At 37.4% G+C, this 27,101-nt stretch overlaps 2 protein-coding genes and 1 non-coding gene across 4 annotated transcripts; 1 reads left to right on the top strand and 2 right to left on the bottom strand.

Annotated features, from left to right (window-relative positions):
* Positions 1-1,547: 1,547 nt before the first annotated feature.
* TRNAD-GUC (transfer RNA aspartic acid (anticodon GUC)) lies at positions 1,548-1,619 on the top strand. Its single transcript has one exon. It is a non-coding gene; the product is annotated as a tRNA-Asp (tRNA).
* A 10,045-nt stretch (positions 1,620-11,664) lies between these two features.
* Positions 11,665-17,090, bottom strand: LOC133858591 (uncharacterized). Of its 2 annotated transcripts, XM_062294069.1 has the most exons (7): positions 16,867-17,090; positions 16,519-16,640; positions 14,613-14,754; positions 14,447-14,505; positions 14,174-14,372; positions 11,880-12,000; positions 11,665-11,775 (listed from the first exon to the last, which is right to left on the bottom strand). In XM_062294069.1, exons 1-6 carry the CDS (start codon positions 16,964-16,966, stop codon positions 11,897-11,899), a joined length of 726 nt encoding a protein of 241 aa, XP_062150053.1. In that variant the 5' UTR covers positions 16,967-17,090; the 3' UTR covers positions 11,665-11,775; positions 11,880-11,896. The 2 variants fall into 2 exon arrangements, with proteins under 2 accessions (XP_062150053.1, XP_062150054.1); XM_062294070.1 differs by lacking the exon at positions 11,665-11,775 and having other exon boundaries at positions 11,783-12,000; positions 16,863-17,049.
* Positions 17,091-25,927: 8,837 nt separating this feature from the next.
* Positions 25,928-26,251, bottom strand: LOC133878136 (transcription factor bHLH148-like). Its single transcript, XM_062316680.1, has one exon. It carries the CDS (start codon positions 26,249-26,251, stop codon positions 25,928-25,930), a length of 324 nt encoding a protein of 107 aa, XP_062172664.1.
* Positions 26,252-27,101: the final 850 nt, after the last annotated feature.

Raw genomic sequence — 27,101 nt, 5'->3', positions numbered from 1 at the left:
TATATATATATATATATATATATATATATATATATATATATATACGTGTCTCTGTGTGTGCGTATGTATTTCCTGCTATTGATTTGAGAGTTTTCAATCTCAATTTTTGATCAATTCTGCCGTTCTTTGTCTGTTTGTGTTTTTGTTGTTTTTTTTTTTTTTTTTTGGGACCATTTGGTTTTTGTTTTTGTTTTTTTTTGGATTTTTCTGTTTTGGCTAGCTTCCTAAATTCAAGCATGGTCGAATGTATGTATGCATGCATGCGTTTTTGTATATGTGAATGTGTATATGACTGATGGGGATGGTGACCATGGTTTTCGATTTCTTGGCCTTGTTTTGGATTGATCTAATTTGGATTGACAGCTAATGCTAAGGTATATCCAATTGCATTTTTCACTGAATGCAGGGGGGGTGGGGGAATTTAGCTCCTTACTGTAAAAGTTACTATTGGTGGTTGACTGCCAAATTCTCTACTGGCTTCTTGCAGATAAGCTGTCGTGACACGTCTAATGAGAAATTCTGCTTGCCATTGAGTCATTGATGATAATTAGATCATGAAGTTTAGGCTCAAATTGTCTAAAATTGGATTTCTGTTATCTTTTTTATGACGAATTTATTTCCATTACATGTGGGTTATATTCTGCACAAATCGTCTTTTACCATCTGTTATCATGAACTTGTTAATTGTTGATTCTCTAATTTCTTTGGGTTGTGAGACAAAATAACTAAACTTTGTGCCTAGTAATCCATTTATTTGACATAAGCAAGTACTAAAGAATGAACCATTCTTTCTTTAGTAAATTATTCTTCGTCTGTTTCTTTAAAGTACCATAATTTATAAGGTTGAAAGAATTTTTTTTTTTTTTTTTGACTCTCCATAAAATCTCTAGTGGAAGGTTCGTCTCAAACTCGAACTTCCTTTACATAGAAGTTATAACCACAACGGTGCCAGTACTTTCATTCTAACAAACAGTGATGATTGATATAATTAATAAAAACAACTAAATGAAGCAAATGTATATATAAATTTAGTTTCTCACGCGAATAATGTCCCACATTGCATCTTTTTTGTCCTTTGGCACAGACCTCCGGTCGTTGGGGGTTAGAGTTATTTTTCTTAACTATATATTATGACTTTCAATATGAAAATATTAGAAAATGGAAATATTCTTGTTGGTAAATTGAATAGTATTCATCATCTCATTCATTCTACCAAATCATGCAAATCCATTCCATTATCCATTCAAGTATCCAATTCACATCACAAGAAATCCCAAAAAATAAAGAAGATCATTACAAGATCGAGTATTATAAATACTACAAATTGATTTATGTATTCATCACCAAATAATCAGTACAGCTTAATAGGTCAAAGAGAAGGGGAAAACAGTACTGGAAAATAACCCTAAATTCGAAAAAACTGATTTTCAAGAATGAGTCTCCAGCATATTCACAACTTGTTAAAATCTAGAGATCGATGGAACCTGATGTGGTCTTTTGTTTACCAAAATATATCAATAATAAAATTACCACTCGCAATAGGACGAGTCGTTGTAGTATAGTGGTGAGTATTCCCGCCTGTCACGCGGGTGACCCGGGTTCGATCCCCGGCAACGGCGCCAAAAATTGATGTGGTCTTTTGTTTACCAAAATATATCAATAATAAAATTACCACTCGCAATAGGACGAATCCTTGTAGAATAAGGTTATGGAGAGGGTGTCGAACCTCAAGGACTGCGTATGCGTTGTTATTAAGCTTTTTGAGATTAAATATAACTTAATTTAAAATATGTTTGATTTGATTTTTGTTTTCTAAAAAATAAATGCATAAAAGTAAAAGACATAAAAATAAAGATAGTATGGATGAGATAAAGAATAGGGGATTGATTTCACCACTCACCGCATAACAATGGTCAATAATAAATTAACAAGGAAAATTCATACTATGCATGATATAGGGCTCGTCTCACTCGAGTAGTCAAGAAATTACCTCAAAAGAATAAGTATAATCCATCTTCAGTTGGCACGGACCGTCCACCTAACTACTAAGATGCGGTACGACCCGTCTTCCCTAGGCATGGACTAGCTACGTCTTTAATAGGATATACACACAATCAATGGAATAGTATAACCCATCTTCGGTTGGCACAGACTGTCTACCTAAATTACACTAAACTAGGGTGTAGTACAATCCGTCTTTCCTAGGCATGGTCTATCTAATCCTCTTGATCATATATCAATTAAAACCGTTGTATAACAATCATTCACATAATCACAGAAAATACGAAGGATTGAGTTCAATCAATATAAAAGACTTTCTAAGACAAGATAAGAAATTCATAATGATTGAATATAAACATTAAAATCAATTCTCACAGTTATACAACCATCATGCATAGAGAAAATCCCAAATTAAAATACAATTAAACCATCGTTACTTGGAAAGGGCTACATCAACACCCTATTAGAAATTTAGCCGCTCATCGTAGTGCTGGGATGGCCTCCTGCCATGTTCTTCTCCTCTTCAACTTGTCAGGCCTCCGAGAAGAATTTTCTGTCTAAATCTAAGCACAAGCCCAAGCACCAAGCACCAAGCACCAAGCACCAAGCACCAAGCACACATTCTCTTGAAGCTTACGGGTCTATTTATAGGGAGCACACAAGTCCTAGAAGCCTTTGGAATTCCAGAAAAATCATCTCTTGAGTCTTCTTGTCCAAGTAGGAGATTGAAACTTCAATCCAAGTAGGAAAAGGATTCCAAATTCGGCCAGAATTGCAGTCTTTTATTACGTGGCGATTTTGACATAGTAAACGTCCGAATTTGGGAAAAGTTATTTCTGATATATTTGTTAAATATTTTATTAGCTTTCCAACGCCACCAATTTCATTGCAATCCAATATCTGACTCAAAAGTTATGATCCAAACACTGAGACATATGCATAATCCAAATTTGAATCCAATCCGATTTTGACTCTTATTAGAGAAATTCCAATTTAGTCATTCCTTTGATTTGATTAAACTTAACCACATCACATAGGTATTCTATTATGATTGGTTAAGTTTAAATATATCTTTTAGGTCTTCTCAAAGTGTGCTTTAAGCCCAAAATTAATGGAATTAATTGCATCTTTATTTAAAACCTGAAAACATTAAAACAACACAAAATTAAACAAATAACAATGCTAAGGAATTAACATATATAAGTTAAGGGGCTTGAATGTGCAACATTCGACGCTTATCAGAACCTACTGCATATAAACATCAATCAGAGTGAAGAACATCTATTTGATAATGTAAGATTTGTGTGAAACTCGAAGCCACCTCTTTCCCAGATTGTTCACAAACTCTTCTATTTTTTTTTTTTATAAGACTGTAACTAAGGCTCTGTTATGGTCAGAAATATTTAAAGACTGAATAGAATAAATCTCCTCTCCAAACTCTCTCCCTGCTCACACTAAACTCACGGTTTAAGTTGAGAACTTGTTCTCTAACACACGGTTCAAGAGACACAAGAAGTTGGGCGAATTCTCGATCCTTCATTAAGCTGCCAAAGGCTCTCTTAAATACTAATTACAGAAGTGCTATAACATAACTGCTGGCCACTAACCTGCCAGTTAACCCACGCCTACACTAATCCCATACATTAAGCAACTAACCCAACTAATGCACTACTCCTAGTTTAATGCTTGACTCTATTAAATGCTGACTCCACGTGTTCCACTTTATAGTTAGTGGATCACGTTTACAACTCCCACTAACTCCCACTTCAACACTTCTCCTGCTGCCACGTTCCTCTTCCTGAAACTTCTCCCCCATCGTCTCTTCCTTTCAGACAATCTTCCCCCACTTCAGGAACCCTTGCCTTCATGCGCATAACACGGCCGTTTTCCTCAAAAGACCTTGCCCGCAAGGTCCGGAAATTTTCGGCACAAATCCTCCAAGTCTTCCCAAGTAGCTTCTTCTTCCGTCGTTCCCTGCCATTTAAGTAGCACCTCCACTGCTGCTCGGTTCCGTTTCCTTTTCAATCGTCGTTGGAGGACACACTCGGGTGCTGGAGCTAGGGTTCCGTAGACAGTGACCTCCGGCAGCTGTGGGTTTGGGTGGATCCGTTCCCCCAAAGTCTTCTTCAGGCTGGAGACATGGAAAATGGGGAATATTCTTGACTCTGCTGGAAGATCTAGCTTGTATGCCACTCTCCCAACCCGGTAAATTACCTGAAACGGCCCATAGTACCGTGGAGAGAACTTGAGACTTCGGCGGGTGGACACCGACATTTGGCGGTATGGCCTGAGCCTCAGGTAGACCCAATCTCCGACTTCGAACGTCCGGTCAGTGCGCTTTTGGTCTGCAAAAAATTTCATCTTTGATTGTGCATCCCGGAGGTTTTCCTTAATGAGAGCTAAGATGTAGTCACGGCTCTTTAGTTCTTCGTCGACTGTGTGGACACGAGTGGCTCCGGGCTCATATGGTAGCAATCGGGGAGGTGGCTGGCCGTACACCACTTCGAAGGGGCTAAGTTTGGTGGATGTGTGGGTGGACGTGTTGTATGCCCATTCTGCCAAGGCCAACCATTTTGCCCAGTCCTTCGGTCGGTCCCCCGAGAAGCTACGAAGGTAACCCTCGAGCCCTTTGTTCATAATTTCGGTTTGTCCGTCGGTTTGAGGGTGGTAGGCCGAGCTCATGAGAAGCTCGGTACCGCTCAACTTGAATATTTCCTGCCAGAAATTACTAGTAAATATTGGGTCACGATCACTTACAATGGTATTTGGCATTCCATGCAGCTTGAAGATATTATCCATGAAGACCCTTGCCACTGTGCTTGCCGTATAGGGATGTGTAAGAGCAACAAAGTGAGCATACTTGCTCAAACGGTCCACCACCACCATGATCACATTCCTTCCCAATGAGCTCGGAAGTCCCTCTACAAAATCCATACTAATCTCAGTCCAAATGCGGTCTGGGATTGGTAGGGGTTGTAGGAGACCTGCCGGGTGCAATGTTTCTGATTTGTTCCTTTGACAGACATCACATTCCCTCACGAAGGTCCTGACAGCAGCCCTTAATCCAGGCCAGTAGAATTCTCTCTTAATTCTAGAAAAAGTTTTATGTATCCCCATGTGCCCTGCTAATGGAGTACTATGGAATTGGTGCAGGATCTGCTGCTGGATTGGCTCCATGGACCCCAAATGGATTCTGCCCTTGTAAAAGAGGATATCATGCTGGAGATGATATTTGCCGGTGTCTAACTCTCCCTGGTGATATTGCTGTAGCAGCCCTTGAATGGAGGAGTCCTCTGGATAAGCCTTCTTTAACTCTTCTATCCATGTTGGATTGCTAATACTGATTGCATGGTTGTGTGCTGTTTGGCTGTGTGTTTCCTCTTCTTGCATGACTTCTTGTTGATTTGGGAATTCTGAGTGATTGGTGGAATGAATTCTGGATAAAGCATCTGCTGCTTTATTCTCCTTGCCCTGTTTATATTCCACTTCAAAATCAAACCCTAACAATTTAGAAACCCACCTTTGCTGAGCCGGAGTACCCATTCTCTGCTGGAGAAGGTGCTTCAAAGCTTGCTGGTCTGTTTTGACTTTAAATCTATGCCCCAAGAGATAATGCCTCCACTTCTGCACAGCTGAGACCAAAGCCAGAAGCTCCTTTTCATATGTAGATAATAACAGGTTCCTCCCCTTTAACCCGTGGCTGTAGTAGGCTAGAGGCCTTCCTTCCTGCATTAGAACAGCCCCTAACCCTTCTCCCGATGCATCACATTCTATTAGGAAAGGCTTCGAAAAATCCGGTAGCCTCAGAACAGGAGGGGTTGTCATGGCCTCCTTTAATTTGTTGAAAGCCAAATTAGCCCCTTCATTCCACTGGAAGGCCTCTTTTCTTAGCAGGCTAGTGAGAGGGGCAGCAATCCCTCCATACCCCTGCACAAATTTCCTATAGTAACCTGTTAGGCCGAGAAACCCCCTCAAAGCTTTTGGATTTTTAGGAATGGGCCAATTAGTCATGGCGGTGATTTTTGCAGGATCAGCTTTTACCCCTTCCTCTGAGATTAGGTGCCCTAGGTATTCCACTTCTTGTTTACCAAAGGCACATTTGGATAGCTTAGCAAACAGCTGATTTGTTCTTAGGATTTCCATAACCCACTTTAAGTGTTTCAGGTGGTCTGTGAAGCTTTTGCTGTAAATGAGAATATCATCAAAGAACACTAGTACAAACCTCCTTAAGTAGGGTTTAAATAGGTTATTCATAAGACTTTGGAAGGTAGATGGGGCGTTGGTAAGGCCAAAAGGCATTACAAGGAATTCGTAGTGGCCTTCATGTGTTCTAAAAGCAGTCTTAGGTATATCATGAGGGTCCATTCTGATTTGGTGGTATCCCGACCTTAGATCTAATTTAGAGAAAATCATGGCCCCATGCAGCTCATCTAATAATTCGTCAATATTAGGAATGGGATACTTATCTTTCACCGTTGCTTTGTTGAGTGCTCGGTAGTCTACACACATTCGCCAGCTGCCATCCGCTTTTCTAACCAACAGGACCGGTGAAGAGTAGGGACTAAGGCTAGGCCGGATCACCCCTGAAGTCAGCATTTCCCTCACCTGCCTCTCTATTTCCTCCTTTTGGTAGTAAGGGTACCGATAGGGTCTTACACACGTGGGCTGAGTTCCCTCAAGGAGATTAATCTTGTGATCATGGCTCCTGGTTGGAGGCATCCCTGTTGACTCCTCAAAAACGCCTTTGAATGATTGTAAGAGTTGCTGGATGGCTGGATGATAATTGGTGGTTGTTTTGGAATCCCCTGCTCTCACCAGCTGTACCCAGACTCCTTTACAGGGGTTGCCATGATTTTTAAAAATAGATTTGGCCTCCTCTAGGGTGGATTCAGCTTGCCTCATACCCTGTAGTTGCACTTCCTGCCCCTCGTGCTGGAATTTCATGGTAAGGTCCACGAAATCCCATAGAATAGGTCCTAGGAGTCTCAACCAATCTACTCCCAAGACCAAGCTACAACCTCCCAATGTCAGCAAATAGAGTTTAGGACTAAAGGAATGACCCTGCATTGATACCTGAACTGCTGCACAGTAACCTTGGCAAGGTACCGAATCTCCATTGGCTACTTTAACTGACAGCGTCCTCCCTTCATGGGCTGGCAGTTTGGCCTTCTTTGCCACACCTGGATCTAGGAAACTATGAGTACTCCCTGTGTCAATGAGAATCACCACTTCAAAGGTGTTGATATAACCAATCAACCTCATAGTTTTAGGCGCCGGGGCTCCCACAATTGCATGGAGGGAAATTTCCAGCAACTCCCCTTCCTCTTCAGGTGCTTCCAACATTTCTCCTTCTGGTATTTGCCCTTCCTGCTCTGCTGGTACAGCCCCTTCTTCAATCTCCAACCCTTCCAGCAAGTAGACTCTGGGCCTGCTACATTTGTGACCAATGTGGTACTTGTCGTCACAGTAATAGCATAGCCCTTTTTCCCGGCGTTCTTGCATTTGGTTTGGAGAAATCCGTCTAATGGGTAGGTTGGGACGTTTTGCCGTGGTATTTGGGTAGGAGGTAGGTCGGTTGGGGTAAGGTGAGTTGAAGCCGGTACTTCGGGAGATTGTGGGGAAAGTGGGATTGGGTGATTTAGAGAGGGTGAAAGGGACAGGCGGTTTAGGATAGGGGGGTTTGCTGTTTAGGGGTTGGGTATGACCCCAAGGGGGTGCTCTTGTATTTCTATTTCTTCTCCAAACTTCCTCTTCTTGCAGCCTAGCCAACCCGAATGCTGCTGGCAGGTTTGTGGGCTTAAGCATAGTTACCATAATTCTAACTTCCTCTTTCAGTCCACTAATGAAGGAACTGACTTTAAACCCTTCTGTCAATCCAGGTATCTTGTTAGACAAAACTTCGAATTCGTATTGATACTCTTCCACCGTAGATGATTGTAAGAGCTTAGTGAAGGCTCCTACAGGATCATCATAGGCTGATGGTGCAAACCTGGTCTTGAGAGCCACTACAAACTCCTCCCAATTGGTTACTGGAGCTGACTCCATTAACCAATTATACCATTGTAAAGCTCTCCCCTCCATGTGAAACGCAGATATGGGAACCCTTTGGCTTTCTGAAATCTGACCATAGGAAAAGAATTGTTGAGCCTTAAGAACCCAGTCGATTGGATCAGCCCCATCGAATTTTGGGAACTCCAACTGAACCGCCTTGGCCTGAATTCCTCCTCCCTCCGGAACAGCTGTAGACTCCACGTAAATGAGGTCCTTGCTGCCACTCTTCTCTCCGAAGACAAGTTCTTTGTCTTTGTTGGGCTGCTCAGGATCTTTGTCTTTGTTGGGCTGCACAGGATCTTTGTCTTTGTTGGGCTGCACAGGATCTTTGTCTTTGTCCCATGCGTGTAGTCGCTTGAGGATCTCCTCAAGGGTGGCTTGAGTGCTGGTCTGGAACTCGTCGGCACGTTTTAGGGATGCAGCCGTACTGTTTTGAAATGCTGTGGTGCTGGTTTTGAACTCCATGTGGTCGTCCCTGAGTTTAGCTAAACTCTCCGCTAGCTGCGAAACTCTGGTACCCTCGGCCATGGTCGCAAGAACGGTGCTCTGATACCACTTGTTATGGTCAGAAATATTTAAAGACTGAATAGAATAAATCTCCTCTCCAAACTCTCTCCCTGCTCACACTAAACTCACGGTTTAAGTTGAGAACTTGTTCTCTAACACACGGTTCAAGAGACACAAGAAGTTGGGCGAATTCTCGATCCTTCATTAAGCTGCCAAAGGCTCTCTTAAATACTAATTACAGAAGTGCTATAACATAACTGCTGGCCACTAACCTGCCAGTTAACCCACGCCTACACTAATCCCATACATTAAGCAACTAACCCAACTAATGCACTACTCCTAGTTTAATGCTTGACTCTATTAAATGCTGACTCCACGTGTTCCACTTTATAGTTAGTGGATCACGTTTACAACTCCCACTAACTCCCACTTCAACACTTCTCCTGCTGCCACGTTCCTCTTCCTGAAACTTCTCCCCCATCGTCTCTTCCTTTCAGACAATCTTCCCCCACTTCAGGAACCCTTGCCTTCCTGCGCATAACAGGCTCTTTTTCCAAAGAAGGTTAATTTTACTTCGAAATAAATGAAGATTAGATAAGCTAAGATTCTGAATTTCGATTCGATATGGAATTGTTTAAACATCCTACTAATACGCTTGAAAGATTAACAAATAAATTGAATTAATCTTTTGCGTGTTCAACTCCATATGTTCCTTTTCTCTCTTCCTCTTGATATCCTCAAAAACTGTTCTGCAATGTGCAGGGACAGAAAGTGTTAAGGGTCATCTTAAATTTGCATTCCGGATACTAGATTCAAGAACTAAATTGGCAAAACAATTTGACTCAGAAGGTTCCCTCGTCGTTTTGATGCCATTATAATTATGTGTACGAGGTCTCTTTGTATATCTTGTTTGAGTGTCTGAAAGTTTCTCTTTTGGGATTAGTTTCACATTTGTTGCGAGTGTTCTTAGTTGCTGCAATGGTGAAAGTCTATATATGCTGATTGGATAGGTTTCTTTCCATGATATGTATATTGTAGCATAGAGGTTGATCCAGTATAGCATAATTTCAACTACTTGGGGTTTGAATGTGCAACGATTACATAACAGGATTAATGGGTATGGAGTAAACAGAAGCATTTTAAATTTTGTCAGTGATAATTCATGAATGGAACAAACAAGTGGGTTAGCTAACAATAACAAAAAATCAGGAGTGATGACTTATGAATGATATGTCATATAACTAATATGTAAGAGGAGATCAATGATGTTTTATTCAGATGTGATATTGACAGTCATATTAAGTGAGAAGTGTTGTCTGAATAAGTTTTCTTGTTACTTTGGAATGTTACGAATCGATGATACATGATACTGACATTTGATGAGTTTGCCTAATTAATAGACATAGCAGTCACATAGTTTCTTGAAATAGTATGCATTGTCTGGTAATTTTGATAGGCATCCTACATATATATAGTGGATCTTGCTACCCCTCATTAAAGGAGAATATTACTAATTAATAGGCATATATGTAGCAGAACTGGGTCACATTCTCATATACTTTTTTCACGTAGACCCTCACCCTTATTCCCCATTTGCTGATATTTTGCAACCTAACAAATGCTACAGTGCCACGAGCTAACATTAATATTGTCTTTTTCACCTTGTAGTCTAGCAAGAATGATAGTGGTGCAGGTAGATAAAAGTTTATTAAGACTAGAGAAGATCAAACATCCATCTTATTGCCCAAGCTCCAACATATTCTTATTCCGGCATTGGAGTACGAGCGATACCCACTATACTGCACCCTAAGAAAAGAAAAGAAAAAAAAAAGCCCTTATTTTGCATTTTCATACATTGCAACAAACTGCCAAAAAATGCTTTTTCACCCTTATATGTAGGAAGCTCCCATCTTCTTACACAAGTAACAGACACGTTTTTTCAGGGCTGGTGAACAAAAATATATAACTGATCAGATGTTTTACATTAACAAAAACAATAGCCGACACAATTTATAAGAAAAAAAGTGTTAAAATATTAATTAAATAATTAAATATATTATTGTTTATCATATTAATTAGATTTTTGAAATAAATAATAATTTAAAATATATAACCACAATTTTGATTATAAAAATCAATATGCATAATTACAAACATCACCCCCAAAAAATAATGCACCCACACAGACCTAAAAATAAGACGAAAGACATATATACATGTAGCTGTAGGTGGAGTACAACCACAATATATTAATGGCCTTGAGGTCGGGGCCGGGCCAAATGATTTACCTTTGAAATTAACATCAACAACACGCTTTTGTTTAAGATTAATTCTAGAAATTAATTTTATTTCAAAATATCGAAGTGACGGTTTTATCTAATTTTTTTTTTTTTTTTTTTCAATAAGGACGGATTCAAAGATTAGTTGAGACTGTCACCTCAACATTATGAGATGGTTGTAAGATAAAAAAGTGATTTCTAACATTACTCTTGGTTTAGATATACGGAAGCGAATATGAACGACATGCCTGCATAAACAAATTCAGTTTTTTTCCTTTCTCTTTTTCACAATTACTAGTTGGACCTTAATTATCCTTTGTTGCTTAGAAAACAAGAAGATACCAATTGCAGAATAAAAAATTGCTTTGATACCAATTGATGGGAACCCCATAGACAAGAAATTTGATTGAAAATATGCTTCACTTAGGATGGGAGACAAAAACCACAAGACAATTGTTTGATGAATTTACTCAATGACTTCCCTCAACCCAATTAAGCTCCCCTTTTATAGACATACATTTGATCCCTCCCTTTATTCTAATATCCCTGAGACAAACACACAACCCCAACACAATAAAATTAAGATAACTAGCCTAACAACTTCAGCATATCTTATCTTATTCACTTGGCAGCAACAGAACACATCCTTCCCTTATCTTCTCCACTTGGGCTTTATTCTTCATCTCTTAGTTCTGGTACTTGGATTGGCCTTCCTAATCCTTCTACTCCTATCACCCTTCATATTGTCTCTTATGTTAAACCTAATTCTCATTTCTTCTCTACCTGGCAACTGTCCTACGCATGCAGGTACTGATACTAAGATGCATTAACAACACTAATGACTTGCATAAGGTGGGTTTATATATAGGTTTTATACAATGAACGAGCAACTTTCTCATTAGAGCCAGTGACAGCAAGCAAAACATTCACAGTAAGGGAAAGTATTAACAATAAAATATACATTCTCGTATGGATAATTCACTAGAAATTCTGGAACATGAATAATGCAGTCACTAGATCTTTTGTCAGGAGATCTAAAGGCACAACTACCTACCTATTCACTGTATTTGATTTTGGGGCTGTGAAAAGAAATCTTTTGCATTACGTGCTACCTCTGCTTCAACTACTGCTTCCAAAACAATGTCTGCTCCTTTTGCACTTCCTGCCACAACATCCGCAGGGTAAATTATTGGAAAATGAAGTATTTGACATGCATAAACAGAAACAACTTGCAAATTCTCTTGAGAAAATGCCAGAACTGTTTATGGAGCACATGCCAGAACAACTATATATAGAAATTCTTCAGCGTGCAGAGACTATCATGCTAAACATTAAACGTTTCCAGGAAAAGATTCATTAATTTTTCTAAACATGTTATTTTGACTAAAAACTTAAAACAGCAACAATAACAATCCAAAGTGGAAAAGAAAATTAAGATATCATTGAAGGTAAAAAGCCATAAATTATAATGCACAGATAATGAACTCGTGCATATATCAATATATACATGGCTGCCAATCAGACCAATGCATACTATAATCTTACAAAAGAAAGATGCTCAAGACAATCCTTTATGCAGATAATCTTTGAAGCATATGTTATCAGGATTACTCCAAAAACGCAGAGCACAAATGTCCAATATTTTACAAAATACACATGCCAACTTAACTCAGGTAGATTATGATTGTCAAATGTAGAAATGATAATGTGTCTAGAGAAAATATAATAAATAAATTAACAGCAGCATCAATTGACACAGAATAAAATAAATTTTCTTCTTGATAAATAAAAAGGAAACAAAATGGTAAAAACCTTTGTCACATATGGAACTATGTTTAAAGCCATGGTATACGTGCACACCGACAAATGGTTTTGTTTAAACAGTATGGATGAAAAGTGTTAAGAACCAGAGAATTTTCTTCCATATTTTATCATCAAGATCTCATTACATTTCTTAGCACACATCACCTACTCATTGTACTCTATAAATACACCTCAATGTAACACAATTTCATTCAAGTCAATACAATAACAACTTAGCCTATTGAGCATTATAACGGTGGTGAGCTCAGATCTCTAAAAGGTTGAATCACCTGAAATCCTTCTCTTTCTTCTCTTCTCAAATTATTCTTCCACTTTCTCTCATGTTTTATTTTACTTCAATATTTTAACAAAAAGAAAACTGAAAGTCGTAAGCTTAATGCATGAAGGAACCTCTCTTTAGGCCACTAATCAAATATTCCAACTACTAAACAGTTAAGCAAGACTAGTGGTTAAATTTTTTTTCTGACAAGTAATCGAGATATCATTAAAAGCATAAGGTGCCCCCAAGTAGACAAACTATTGATTAAATTGATAACAAAAACATCCAAGATATACATATAATGAGATGCATTTTCCTAAGTAATTTGCAAATTATCCGTATATTGAAATATGAGATGAAAATGGAAGTCAAGCAACCAAGTATACTTTTTTTTTTGATAAGTAAAAGCAACCAAGTATACTTGCTATACAACGGGCAAAAAAAAGAAAAAACTCATTAAATCGTTTATACGAATTTCTTGCCCACCAAGTCAAACCAGATAACCTTTAAAAATAAGTGCCAGATTGAAGGTTTTCCAATCACATTCCTTATTCCTCTTTGTTACAGCCATCAAACTTGAGCCTTCAACCAATTTTCTGGTCTCTTCCAAAATGATTTTAATTTTCTATATTTATTTATTATGTTTTTTTAGAAAAAGAGCACAGGATGGATGAAGAGCTGCAAATAATGCTAATTTAAGCTTTACATGGGTCCGTGGTTTACTTGACAAGGGTGGGTACATGAAGTGGCCCTTCCTTTGATGGGTTCCTTGTCATAAAAAAAAAAAAAAAAAAAAAAAAATGCTAATTTAAATTTCAAAAATTGAAGACATAAAGCTCTTTAGTTGTTAATAACTAAATCAGTGCACCAATTCCTAGAAAAGTCAACACAAAGATCTTGGCCTATTTCTTCATTCATGAAACTCAAATTTTAGAGCATTACCAATGGCAAAAATAACTGGGACAGGACCACAGATTTAGGATCTCAGGAGGCACAGGACAACAGGTTGAAGATGTTCACTGAATAACAGGAAAGCTACTGCTAAAAACAACAGCTAGAAAAAGACTAGTGTTTTAATTTTCTTATTTAACATGGAAAGGGAATTTTGCACTCCAGACTACTTTGTACAGTGCTTGGATTGGGACAAAGAACTAATGGCAGAACTGACATAAAATTTTGTAAAACTAAATAAGTAAAAGCGAAAGATAGAGATGAACAAGAATAACTACTGATAAATAGGGAAAACTATTACCCTTTCTTTCTGGTAGCATCCCAGTGCTTTCAGCTGAAACTGGAAGGATGGTGAAGAGACTAGCTTCATCATTAAGGTTCTCTTTTTCTGTACTGCTCTCCAATGAACCAGTCTTTATGGCTTCAGATTCAGCCAATCTGGCATATGCAGTTGCTTGGCTATGCAAATCAACTGGACCTAAGGCTTTCAAACTAAAATCCTGCGAAACATACAAAAAAAGAAATTAAGATCATCCAAGTTAAATAAGAAATATAATAAACAGAGTTCAAAAACCTTCATCGCAGCATTTGTTGGCTTCTGCTCTTCTTCACACTTCTCAGACAAACTGTCGCCTGCCTCAGCCAAAATACATACACATATACATAAAACAGGTTAACAGAGGGAAGTAAAACTCACAAAGGTAGCGGAATAACTTAAAAGCTTTGGAGGCTGAGAATACCAAAATTTCTGTTAGGAGCAGGATCTTCAGGATTGTCCATCAGCCTTCGGGTCAAAGGACCGGGATTAATGAGAGAGATACTTCGAATTTCATAACGAATAGCCTCTAGTTGTGCCATTGTATCTTGAAGTTCTTTGTGAACCTAAAAGTTAGTACAAAAAACACAATTTAAATTGAAAAACCCTCTGTAGATTTTGTTGCTATAAGATTACCAAAACTATCTTTTGTCTTAACCAGGCATATGTTTTTGCTACCACCATCAAATAAAAGGTACTAATTATTTATATTTTGGATAACTCTACAAATATCTTTTGTAGAGGCTCTTTTTCTTGTCTTCTCTTGTCTTCATTCGGGTATTAATGTGTGCTCTTTACTTTACCATGTTAAAGAAAACTAATGTCCACCTATTCAAAAATAAGTTTACAGTGCACTGATATCCTCAACTTGAGCATATTCCATAGGGCACTGCATGAAATATGTGCCACATCAAACACATTACATGTCTTACCTGGGGGCACTCAAAACACTGGTTTAGCAGCCAAAAAGGAAAGTCAACTCAAAGGCTAATTCCATGAGAAGAATGCAATTACTGTAGCGACCGAAGGAACGCATTACCCACATCTGCACTATCACTCCAAAATGACTACTCAAGTTGAAATTGGAGCTCCTTCAAATTACTTACAAAGTTCAGTTTTACCTAATAAGGAATCAATGTGGATAATTCATCTTCTCAATGTAGAACTAACTTTTTGAGATATTACAATTATAATATGGCTAACATGCCTATTGAGGCTACCAATAGCTAGGCCAATGCCTAGACCAAGCTATAAAAGGCCCAGAGCCGTAGGGACAAAGATGATACAAGATTTGGGGCATGTATCTCAACAAGAGGACAATGATGCGGATACATGTCCATATCATATCTGCTACCTTATGTACATGTGTCGTATGGCCTTGCCTATAATCATCGCTCACGATATTAGCAAAGGATCTTCTCCTTAGCACTCCTCCTCGCACTAACAAAGAAGTGCTCTTCTCTCTCTCTCTCTTTCTCACATCATGCTTGGACACCATTATTCATACAAGAAAGGGATAATGAACATAATAATTTAAACAAAGCATATAGTACAATTGGACATCAAAAGAAAATGGTAATTCCATCTTTCTCTTTGATAGCATTACAGAGCATATATCCAACCCCTAAATCAGATCAAACGTACCACAAGATAGAAAGCAATAAAGAACCTTCAATGTTATGATATCCTAAAGACAATCCTCCTCATAACATAAACTCATTTTGTATTCCATTAAAAAAAAAAAAAAAAAAAAAAAAAAAAAAAAAAAAACACATGCTTCACGCAATGAAGAAAACACAATTCAACATTTTCATTTCCACGGGGCATCAAAACAAGTAAAAAAAAAAAAAAAAAAAAAAAAAAAATCTAGCTAAAACCCATCAATCCCAAATACGAGTTAAGACTAAAATGCATTTAACCTCAATGCAGCATTTTTCTTCCTGCCACAACCACTCATCCTCATTCTCAAAAGACCAAAGTGAAAATTTTAGTTATTCCCTTTTACCATATCTTTTTTTTTTTTTTTTATAAGTAAAAAAACATTAAAAAGCACAAAGGGGCGCAACCCTAGCACCCAGGAAGTATACAAAAGAGGCCCTAATTATAGGAAAGGAACGAACAAGAAAGTAAAAAATCATCAAACGACATACTATCCGGGCTATGCGCCGACACCCAAAGATATAACATATGAAGCACATTTCTACAAAGTGCCCCCACCGGTACCTCCACATCCCTTTTACCATATCTTAGCTCAAAGAACAATGCTTTCTCATCAATATAGTTAGTTATCTTTATTCTTAGAAACAAGAGGAAGAATTAAAAGAAATCACCTGGCGAGCTTGAGACTGCTGCATAACATTCTCGAATTGCCCACGAGCTAATTGAACGTACCCGATTGCTCGACCCGCTAACCTTCCCGCGGTTCTAGCAATAAGTGGAAGATCCTTTGGGCCTATAACCCCACAAAAACCAAAAGCCATTTCAATTTTTTGTTTCTAAGAGCATTCTCGTAAAGCGAAGACCCCATCACCGAAACCCACAACTTAGATATACCCAGAAAAGCATTGACCAAATCGAAACGGGAAAAATGGAACACTCGAACCAAATTTTGAGCTAAAACCCACGAAAACCAAAATGTAACATACCCGCAAAGAGAAAGAGAGAGAGAGAGTACCGACGAGAGCAGCGGTGGCACCGACCAAGAGGAAGAGCTCTCCGTAGGAAATACCAAACATAGTGGGCCTGTGAGAAATAGTCTGCTGTCTCCAGCGCTCTCATAAAGTTGGTCACTGCAACAGCTGGAGAGAACCAAACCGTGGGATACGCCTAATTAATATGCTCGGAATTGATAACGCTGGGCTTCCGATTCCAATTTTCCAAAGCCTCGTGGAGGATTTTTTTTTTTTTTTTTTTTTTACTATGCCTTCAGTTCTGGTAACAACAAACATTTGCCTCGTATGTATTTTTTTCTTTTTTTTGATCTATATTTTTTGTCATTTAAAACTTAGAAAAGCACGTATATCTCTTTAAACTACCGATTAATTGTTAACAGCCTTTTAAATTATCAGTTGTGTTAATATTTTTTCTTAAACTATCAAACAATCTCTGTGTGCTACACGATGATAAAATACGTCTTTCAAAATTATATAAACAAAAAACTTAAAATTATATAAAATATATATATATATATATTAATTAATTACTTTTTTTATTAAAAAATATAAAAACGAAATGGGATGCCACGTAACAAGCTTTAGCTAAAGAGATTCTTAAAAGATCTTAAAGAGTGGTGGAGCCGGATTTTGATCGGGGTCAGGGGGTTAAGATTTTTGTTTTTTTTTTTTGTTTTGATCAATAAAATAAAAATAATCTAAAGTTAATAAAAAATTAATGAGTAATGATAGGCAGGGGCCATCTTTCATCTCCGGCCCCTGCCCGGCCCTTTCCTACGTGGAAAGGGCCATTTCGTTTTAACTTTTTTTTTAAAAAAAGTATATTAAAAATTTCAAAATTTTAAAATTTGAAAACAAAAACCAACCCAGCATCCCATTTTCTCATTTTTGTTGCCCGAGCTTCCCCCAAATTTTCCCTCCCTCTCTCCATCTACCCCAAAATCTTCCCATCGGTCGACCACCACGCACTACCCGCCACCGTTCGGAGCTCCGTCGTTCTTCTGGTTCCGGCGACCAGTTTCGCACGAGCCCGCCACCGTCGTTCTCCATCTCCGGCCGTCTTTCATCTCCGACAGAGCAACCGCCGACGAGGTCCCCCACCGTCTGATAAGCACCGTCAACCACTGCCTACTTCCATCTCCATCTCCATCTCCGGCCGTTTTCCAGTTCCGGCTTCCCCCCAAATCTGTCTCCTTCAAGTCTAGGTCTCTGTCAGGTATTAAAGCAAACACATTTTCTTCATTTTCTTCCTCTCTCGTGTACTGAGTAATTACGCTTGTTTGGTTGTCAAAATAAATGGTGAACTTTGTGTTTATGGAATTTAGGAAGATTTCATTTTTCTGCGTTCTTCTGGTTTAGGTTCGGAAATAAATAGGCACTTGATTGCTAGTCTGGTTATTTAGGCGGTTTTTGTAGCTTTGTGATCTGCAATTTCAGCATACGTTGCTTTTTTGTTATTTTAGCTTTTTATTTTTGTGTTCTTAAATCTATGAGAGAATTTTTTGTTTTTCTAGGTGTATAAGCTATGTTATATTTATTTATTTTTTTAGGGTCTCTGTTTGTTGTTTGAATCTTTTTCTTGCCTGGTTTCTACTGCTTTGAAGTGGGTACTATGCGATGAAAATTCAAATTTCGAAATTAAAAATTTCACCAAAACCAGTTCTGAACCTCCCATTTTTCTCATTTCTGTTTCACGAGCTTCCCCCCAAAATTTCCACATATTTACACATCAATTTACCACATATTCCAACTCAATGATATTTTCGAAGGAGATTGTATATACTTGTCGTAAGTGGTAAGGTCTCTTTGATTAAAGTAAATTTTTTTTTTTTTTTTTGGGAGGTCAATTGTTCTTACTAAAGTTAGCTTGTGTGCTAATTTTTATTTCAAGGCTCTAGAATTTCTTACTAAAGTTAGCTTGCAGAAAGTCTTTAGAATTTCTTTTATTCAATCTCTTTTAAATGAAGTCAATATGTTAACCATTTTTTTCTTCTTAGAATGACAAATAGATTTTTTTATTAGACTAAACTAAATTGATGTGTATATATGAAATGGTGTAGGCTTCAGTAGAACTCCAAGGTATTAAGGGAATGTGGTCATTAAGATCTTCTACTGATGATCCATTTTACACATTTCTGGTTGTAAGTTCTCGGTTGGTTGTGTTGTGCTTTCTTTTCTGACGGTTGAGATATCCTTCCATGTATATAAGAAAAACTAAAAATTTGGTTCAATAAATAACAAGCTTGCAGACTGAGTTATTTAGGCTCTCTTGATCTGAAAAATTTTCTGAATTAATACTATCAGCTCTCTCTCTCTATGCGTGTGTACTATGTTACGTTATGAAACTTAAATCTTTTGTCAATACATATTTGATTGACAATTAATGATGAAGAACAGGCATCACCTCAGCTATAACAGGTGAGGCCAAAGGAGCAACATTTAACAAATATACGTAGCAGGTAACTTTCTGGCTTCTGCATGTAGTGGAATGAATTTATAAATGTAGTTGATCATAAAGTTCTATCACAAGAAACAAGTGATGTAGCTGGGCCTTAATGCACAAGACAAGTAAATGCAGGTGACCCAATTCCCATGCAGACTTCACATTTAACCATAATATATTTGATTGTTATTCTTTATTTAAGAACTGAATTAATGATATAAAACCGAAGAGGTGAAACAAACCTCACTTTTAGCACCACATGTTCTGAAGCAAAAACTGGTTGGCTCTGATATTTCACTTATCACAAAGATTATGGTGGTAAGGGTGTGTGTATTTTATCACGTAGCATTTGGTATGTAGTGTAATATTTTGAGAGTAATAATTTCTTGTTTATTGAATTTGAAGGAATCAGAAGGTAATTGTCCTAAGTTCATTTTTTTTTTTTGTTTTAATTCTGAGAATCAATTTTAGTTCTGTTGATCAGTTTTCAGGATCTAAATTTTTCTTCATTGTCTTTTGAATGCTGTCCATGTGTTGTTGAAGGATGCATGATGATGTAAAAGATTTTGTTAGTTGTTGACTACCATCTTAAGGGATTTAGAGCTAAGTGTATTGATGTATTGGAATTGGGGTAGTTGAATTCTTGCAGTTTGGCAAGTAGAACAATAAGAAAGAGAAAACTGCAAATGGTTTTTGAAAATATTTGCTGTTAATATTGAAAAGTGCACATTTTCTGCTTTTGATCTTTCCTTTGCTTTATGCAGGTGAACCTTTCATTAATGGGTGTGCAGTTCTTTATGATCAATTCGAACTTTTTGTTGTGACTTCTTATGCAGAAGATTGGAAGTTTAATCAGCATTGTCATTTAATTATCATTTGAAATGTGTAACTGCTGTATCGTATTGCTTATTGTGGCTAGCTGAGTCTTGGTTTCAGCATTCTTGTAATTCTGAAAAAAGGTGTGAATAATTTTTGAGTGAGGGTTGTCATTAATGTTCTAGTTTACGTGCTTGTCTTGAATCTTGATGATAAGTTTTCCACGGGTTGGACCATCCAGACGTGTGAGTTGCTGATGTTGAGAAAGTGGAAAGCAAGAAAGGCCATACAACTTTTGTTGGTTACTACAACCTGAAATTGGGTGACAGGGACTCCTTATTGCTTATTGTACTTGTGTAATTTGTTTTTATTGCGGAATCATAACAAGAAATAGTTGGTTATTACTTGTAACGAATGTTGGAGTTCTTGTAATGAATGTTGGTTGTCTCTACTTTTGATTGATGTAGTTGATAGTTTGATACGTTAGAAGCACACAAAAATGAGTATTGATAGTTTGATACAAAGCATGGATACAAAACATGATCAAACTCACTTAACTTGTATTGACTATGCAAAAAACTCAAATTTGACACCAATATGCAAAAAACTCACTTCACTTTGATATGGATTTGATTACTGTTGATGCTGGATTTACAAGAAAGGAAAAATGACACGAAGTTGGTTTGTCTTTTTTGTTGATCATTGGAAAAGATTAACCAAAATATATTTTCAAAGTTCATAATCAAACTGTGAAAGAAAACCAAATCCATATTCACCAAACCAAATCCAAATCCCTTACTTTGTGAAGTTGCATAAACCAATAACAAAATGTTTCAAAGATAGTCATGAACAAGAAACATTACAGCATATGAAAAAAGACCACAATCAACTCGAAGAAAAGTTGCATATAATGAAATTCACTTTCATTCAAAGTGATGAGAGCATTGTGCATCAAAGAAAACAAAATCCAATTAGAGTGACAATTTACTGATCAAAATGGAATATATATATATATATATATATATATATATATATATATATATATATATATATATATATATATATATATATATATATATATATGTTTCCATATTTACACATCAATTTACCACATATTCCAACTCAATGACACAAAATATACCAAACCAAGAACATATGATTTGAAAAAACCAAAAAGTGATTGCCGGAACTAGAAGACAACCGGAGATGGAAGGGGGGGCTGAACTGGAAGACTGCCGGTGGGGTGGTTGGGTATGTGTCGTCGGAGATGGTGCTTGGCAGTACCTAGTGGCCGGAGATGGAAATGGAGATGGAAGTAGGCAGTGGTCGATGGTGCTTATCAGACGGTGGGGGACCTTGTTGGCAGTCGCTCTGTCGGAGATGAAAGACGGCCGGGCACCGCTGATAGATGCTGGTAGAAACAACAAGAAGAAGAAAGATGCTGGGCACCGCTGATATTCATAAAAAATTGCACAACTGCAACCTGAAATACACAACAATCCAAGCACCAAGGGGTTCTGGTTCTGCATGCAGAGGAACAACATCTGGTGGGCTAACAGGGGGAGGAGGTGGAAATGCATCCTGTGTGCTGCCTCCATCTGTTGTGCTGTTACCGTCTTGCTCGAATGAATCCATAACTTAAGTAGAATGCGAATACCTCAGGAATCCTAAATGCACTGTCATGAGGGGTTACAAATAAAAGCAAGTTCTAATAACTCAAGTGAAGAAACTTAATAGTTCATAAAATTATCTGGAGAACCTCAGGCCTAAATAAAGAACTTAATGACACATGGGAACCATCTAGACCATCCAAAATGACCATTATTATGTACTCAAAAAGTTACAGCTTCAATATGAGCAATGAATTGTTCTTAAAGGCACACAAATTTTCTAGCCCCAAAAAAGATACGTCAACTGAATTGAGAACAAACAATCTTAATAAAACTAAACAAATCACTGGCTACTACTGCAAATTTACATAATAACGCAGATTCTGAGACTCAAAAAAAAAAAAAAAAAAACCTCAATGGTACTCAAATATCCAAAAAAAATTGATACACATGAAAGGATATCTCAACCGTCAGAAAAGAAAGCACAACACAACCAACCGAGAACATCGAACTTATACTTTTAGGATATTAAACTATTATTCCTACAGGAGTATCAGAGCCCTTAAAAGCTTCAAATAAATCAAATAAAAAAGGTTAGGGCAGTCAGACCATTTCATCGCATAGTACCTACTTCAAAGCAGTAGAAACCAGGCAAGAAAAAGATTCAAACAACAAACAGAGACCCTAAAAAAATAAATAAATATAACAGAGCTTATACACCTAGAAAAACCAAAAATTCTCTCATAAATTTAAGAACACAAAAATAAAAAGCTAAAATAACAAAAAAGCAACGTATGCTGAAATTGCAGATCACAAAGCTACAAAAACCGCCTAAATAACCAGACCAGCAATCAAGTGCCTATTTATTTCCGAACCTAAACCAGAAGAACGCAGAAAAATGAAATCTTCCTAAATTCCATAAACACAAAGTTCACCATTTATTTTGACAACCAAACAAGCGTAATTACTCAGTACACGAGAGAGGAAGAAAATGAAGAAAAGGTGTTTGCTTTAATACCTGACAGAGACCTAGACTTGAAGGAGACAGATTTGGGGGGAAGCCGGAACTAGAAAACGGCCGGAGATGGAGATGGAGATGGAAGTAGGCAGTGGTCGACGGTGCTTATCAGACGGTGGGGGACCTCATCGGCGGTTGCTCTGTCGGAAATGAAAGACGGCCGGAGATGGAGAACGACGGTGGCAGACTCGTGCGAAACTAGTCGCCGGAACCAGAAGAACGACGGAGCTCCGAACGGTGGCGGGTAGTGCGTGGTGGTCGACCGATGGGAAGATTTTGGGGTAGATGGAGAGAGGGAGGGAAAATTTGGGGGAAGCTCGGGCAACAAAAATGAGAAAATGGGATGCTGGGTTGGTTTTTGTTTTTAAATTTTAAAATTTTGAAATTTTTAATATTTTAAAAAAAAAAAAAAAGTTAAAACGAAATGGCCCTTTCCACGTAGGAAAGGGCCGGGCAGGGGCCGGCAAGATGGCCCCTGCCTATCATTACTCGAAAACTAGCCAAACCGTCTTCAAGCCTTGCCGTTCTACTGTTCTTCTGCTTCCACAGTGATCGAACACAAAGAATAAGAAAAAATGGTGCATGAACCAACCAAATCATAAAGCTTTCAAACAAATTAAAAGAAAATACTTCAAGAATCAACATGAATGTTGCGCACCTAGATATGACTGAGAGAATCATTACTGGGTTTAGTCAAGGAAGAATGCGAGGGCGGTGGTGCATCTGGAAGAAATATCTCTGCCTTGGCCGGAGAGGTTGCCGGTGAAACTTGCAGCGGTACTGTTTGTTGATGGATTTATGGTGGGGCACTGGGGCGGTGGTGGAAGGAGAAGAACGGACAAGGAGATGGTTTTGGTTTAAGAAATTGGGTAATACTTGGGTGAAGGAAATTTTGCTTTACCATGGCATTCTTGTAATTATTAAATTAAGGGAGACCATTTCCTCAGATAACTTTTTCTTCTAATTAAATAGCCTACCCCGAACCGAACATATGTTGTTCCTTGCGGATCCGGATCCTCTCTAGTTCTAATGAACTGGAAAGGAGCCGGTTCACGGTCTGGATCTCTTGAAAGAGATCCAAGGCCGTGAATAAGCCACGTTTACCAGTAAGCACTTCTATTAGGAGCCTCTTCCCTATATTGTGTGGGGTTTGGACTGATCCTCTTGCATTTTAGTTTGAGTAGGACACTTACTCTTCATAAAATATTTGAATAATGTATCTTATCCTGTGTGTTCCAGATATAGCCTTCAAGGTGTTACAGGACTCTATTAAACCCTAGTGACTGAGCGGGTCAAGTTGGGCCAGCAAGATTAAGTAGAATGTAATTTCTCCAACACTTGTATAGAATGTAAATTGTTGTGATTGATAATATATATATGTTAGTTGTTGGTTTTTTTTTTAGTTAATTATATTATTAATATATTAATATTATAATACTTTTTTTATTTACTATGATTTCAATATTTGCATTATTTTTTATATTAAATTTATAAATTTTTTAAACGATGTCAAAGAAGATACCGGTGATTGCAAACAACGCCGGTGAAGCTTATACCAGTATTGGCAAACTAGTGATGCCTTGTTGTTAGTCGACCAGTCGGTAAGGAAATTTCGGCCTACGAGTGTTGGGATATACTTTGCCCAACAGTATGTATCCCAATAGTGAGCAACAAACACCAAGTATATATTCAAATGTTTTTTTCATCTTGCCTAGCGCAGGGACATTTTTTTTATTTTTTTTCAGTGTGTTACCAAACTAATGAACATGGGTGTACATGTTACCGAATATTAACGGCTCGTATTTGTTATATGCACATGCGAATGTGATTAGTAAAAAATATTATTCAAATATACATATGCAGATTACGGTTTTAAAGTATGTGGCTGTGGTTATTAACTGCATCGTTATACTATATAAAACAATGGCTTGCATTTTTTACGGAGGTTTTGATAGAAATCAATAACATAATTAAGAGATCCTAAGAATCGCTGGAGTTGGGCTTTCTCAAGGATTTCATCAGGAAACTTATCTGCAAATTGGATTACTCTGCTAATTGGACTTATTCTCGATTGATGGATATTGTATCCAAGAAATCGGATGTTGGTTTGAATGGACTTAGTTTGAAGGAGTACATCTCTGTAAAACTCAATAGGCTTATCTAGGTGGATTGCTGGAAAATACCAAAATTAATACCAAAATTACTTCATTTTGAATTAGCTATAGATTATGTTTAGGGAAAAATACACATAACCCCCTCAAACTACCATTCAATTGTCAATGTACCTCACAAACTACCAATTGTGTTAATGTCCCTCCTTAAACTACCAAAAAATGTCAATGTCCCCCCTAAGACCAACAAAAAGACAAAAGTGACCTTAAATTTTTTTGAATAAGACAAAAATGTTCTCATAAATTCAAAAAATTAAAATTAAAATTAAAACTAAAAAATAAAAAACTTTTAAAAAATTATTTTTAAAATATTAAATAAAAAACGAAAAAAGAAATTAAAAAAAGAAACAAAAACTGAAAAAAAAAATTCCTTAAAAAAAAAAAAAGCAAACCAAAAATAACTGAAATTTATTTTATTTTATTTTATTTAAAAAAAAAACAAATGAAAAAAGAAAAAAGAAAAAGGCAAACCAGTTTTTATTAAATTAAATAACGAAAAAGAACAATTTTTTTAAAAGAAAAATAAAACAAAAAAATAAAAAATAATTGAAATTTATTTATTTATTTCTTTATTTAAAAAAAAAACAAAAAAAAAACAGTTTTTATTAAAATAAAAAAATGAAAAAGAACATTTTTTTTAAAAAAAAAAAAACTGAAAATTATTTTTTTAAAAATAAATAAATAACAGTTTTAAATTTTTTATTATTTTTTGGAATAAATTTTTGTTATTTTATATTTTTTTTAATAAATCTTTTTTAGTTTTATTTTATTTTAATAATTTTATGAAGGACATTTTTGTGATTAGGGGGACATTGACATTTTTTGGTAGTTTAAGGGGGAACATTGACACAATTGGTAGTTTGAGGGTAAATTGAAATGAGGTGATAGTTTGATGGGGTTATGTGTACTTTTCCCAAAATAAAAATAAAAAAGTTAAAACCCATTGGCCATCGTGTCTTCGGTCTTCCCCATCTTTTCTTTTTGTTTTCTTCTTTGAAAACGCAGATGATCAGCCGCCGTTCTTCTCCTCTCTCTCCGTTCTTCTTTTTCGTTCTCTTCTTTGAAAACGAAGACCAGCCTTTGGGCAAATCTCTCTCTCTTCCCTGAAACTGGTTGCCGTCTTGTGCTTGTTGCCACCACCGAGTCTCATCCCGAGTCGACTCGTCAGAATCGCCCGGCTCCACCGGGTCCGCCCCTTGGCCGACACGGTGAGAACCCGGTCTGTCTCCTCCCGGACTTGGTGTCCACCGGAGACCTTACCAGCCTGCGAGTAATTCCGACGCACCTGCCGGAGTGCCTCGAAAAGCTTGGTGGAGTAGATCCTCTGCTCCATCTCGGCTCTCCACCTGGTTTTGGGTCCCGTATTCGGATCTCGCGCTTCGTCCTCTGTTTTCCTCCTCCTTTTCCGATTCGAATCGTCTAAATTTTAGTCGGAGATCGAAGACACCATGGAAACTAATCGAAACGCAGGCTCTTGAGGTGAGGAAGTTTACAATATCCTTCGTATAAACCTGCAGATCAAGACCCTCAACACCACCGTAAAAAACCCAGGACCCCCAACACAACGATTTGCGATTTGGATAAGAAATTAGAGAAGAAATTTCAGGAAACAAGACCCACGGTTAATGTTTTTTCAAGACACATATTACCCACGGTTTACATGTAAAAAAGGGAAATGGCCAAGCCAATGGCATTGAGGATTTCTTCCTTAAAAAAAAAAAAATGGCGTTGAGGATTTCTTCCTTATCAAAAAAAAAAATGGCGTTGAAAATTTCTTGAAGACATTAATTCATGTTTTGCTGTTGAGGATTTTAATGGACTGTATTTTTTGGTGAATGAAAAATTCTTGTGTGAATGAGGATTTTTGCTGATTTGAAGAGGATCAGCAGCAGTGGCTCTGTGCAGGATTGGTGGCGGCTCTCTGGTGGTTTTGGTTTTGATTCTGGAACGAGAGAGGAAAAGACTAAAGGCACAATGGTTTTTTGTTTTTTTTTTTTTTTTTTTGGAAAACACGTGGCTTATTCACGGCCTTGGATCTCTTTCAAGAGATCCAGACCGTGAACCGGCTCCTCTCCAGTTTATTAGAACTGGAGAAGATTCGGATCCGTTCCTTGCGGCCCTTTTGCTTGAGATTAAAAATAAAAGAAACGGTGCGTTTGAGTCTTAACGAAATGCAACTCTAG

This window comes from Alnus glutinosa, chromosome 1, assembly GCF_958979055.1.
Source record: "Alnus glutinosa chromosome 1, dhAlnGlut1.1, whole genome shotgun sequence".
Taxonomy (NCBI): domain Eukaryota; kingdom Viridiplantae; phylum Streptophyta; class Magnoliopsida; order Fagales; family Betulaceae; genus Alnus; species Alnus glutinosa.
This window is presented reverse-complemented; position numbering and strand designations above follow the sequence as displayed.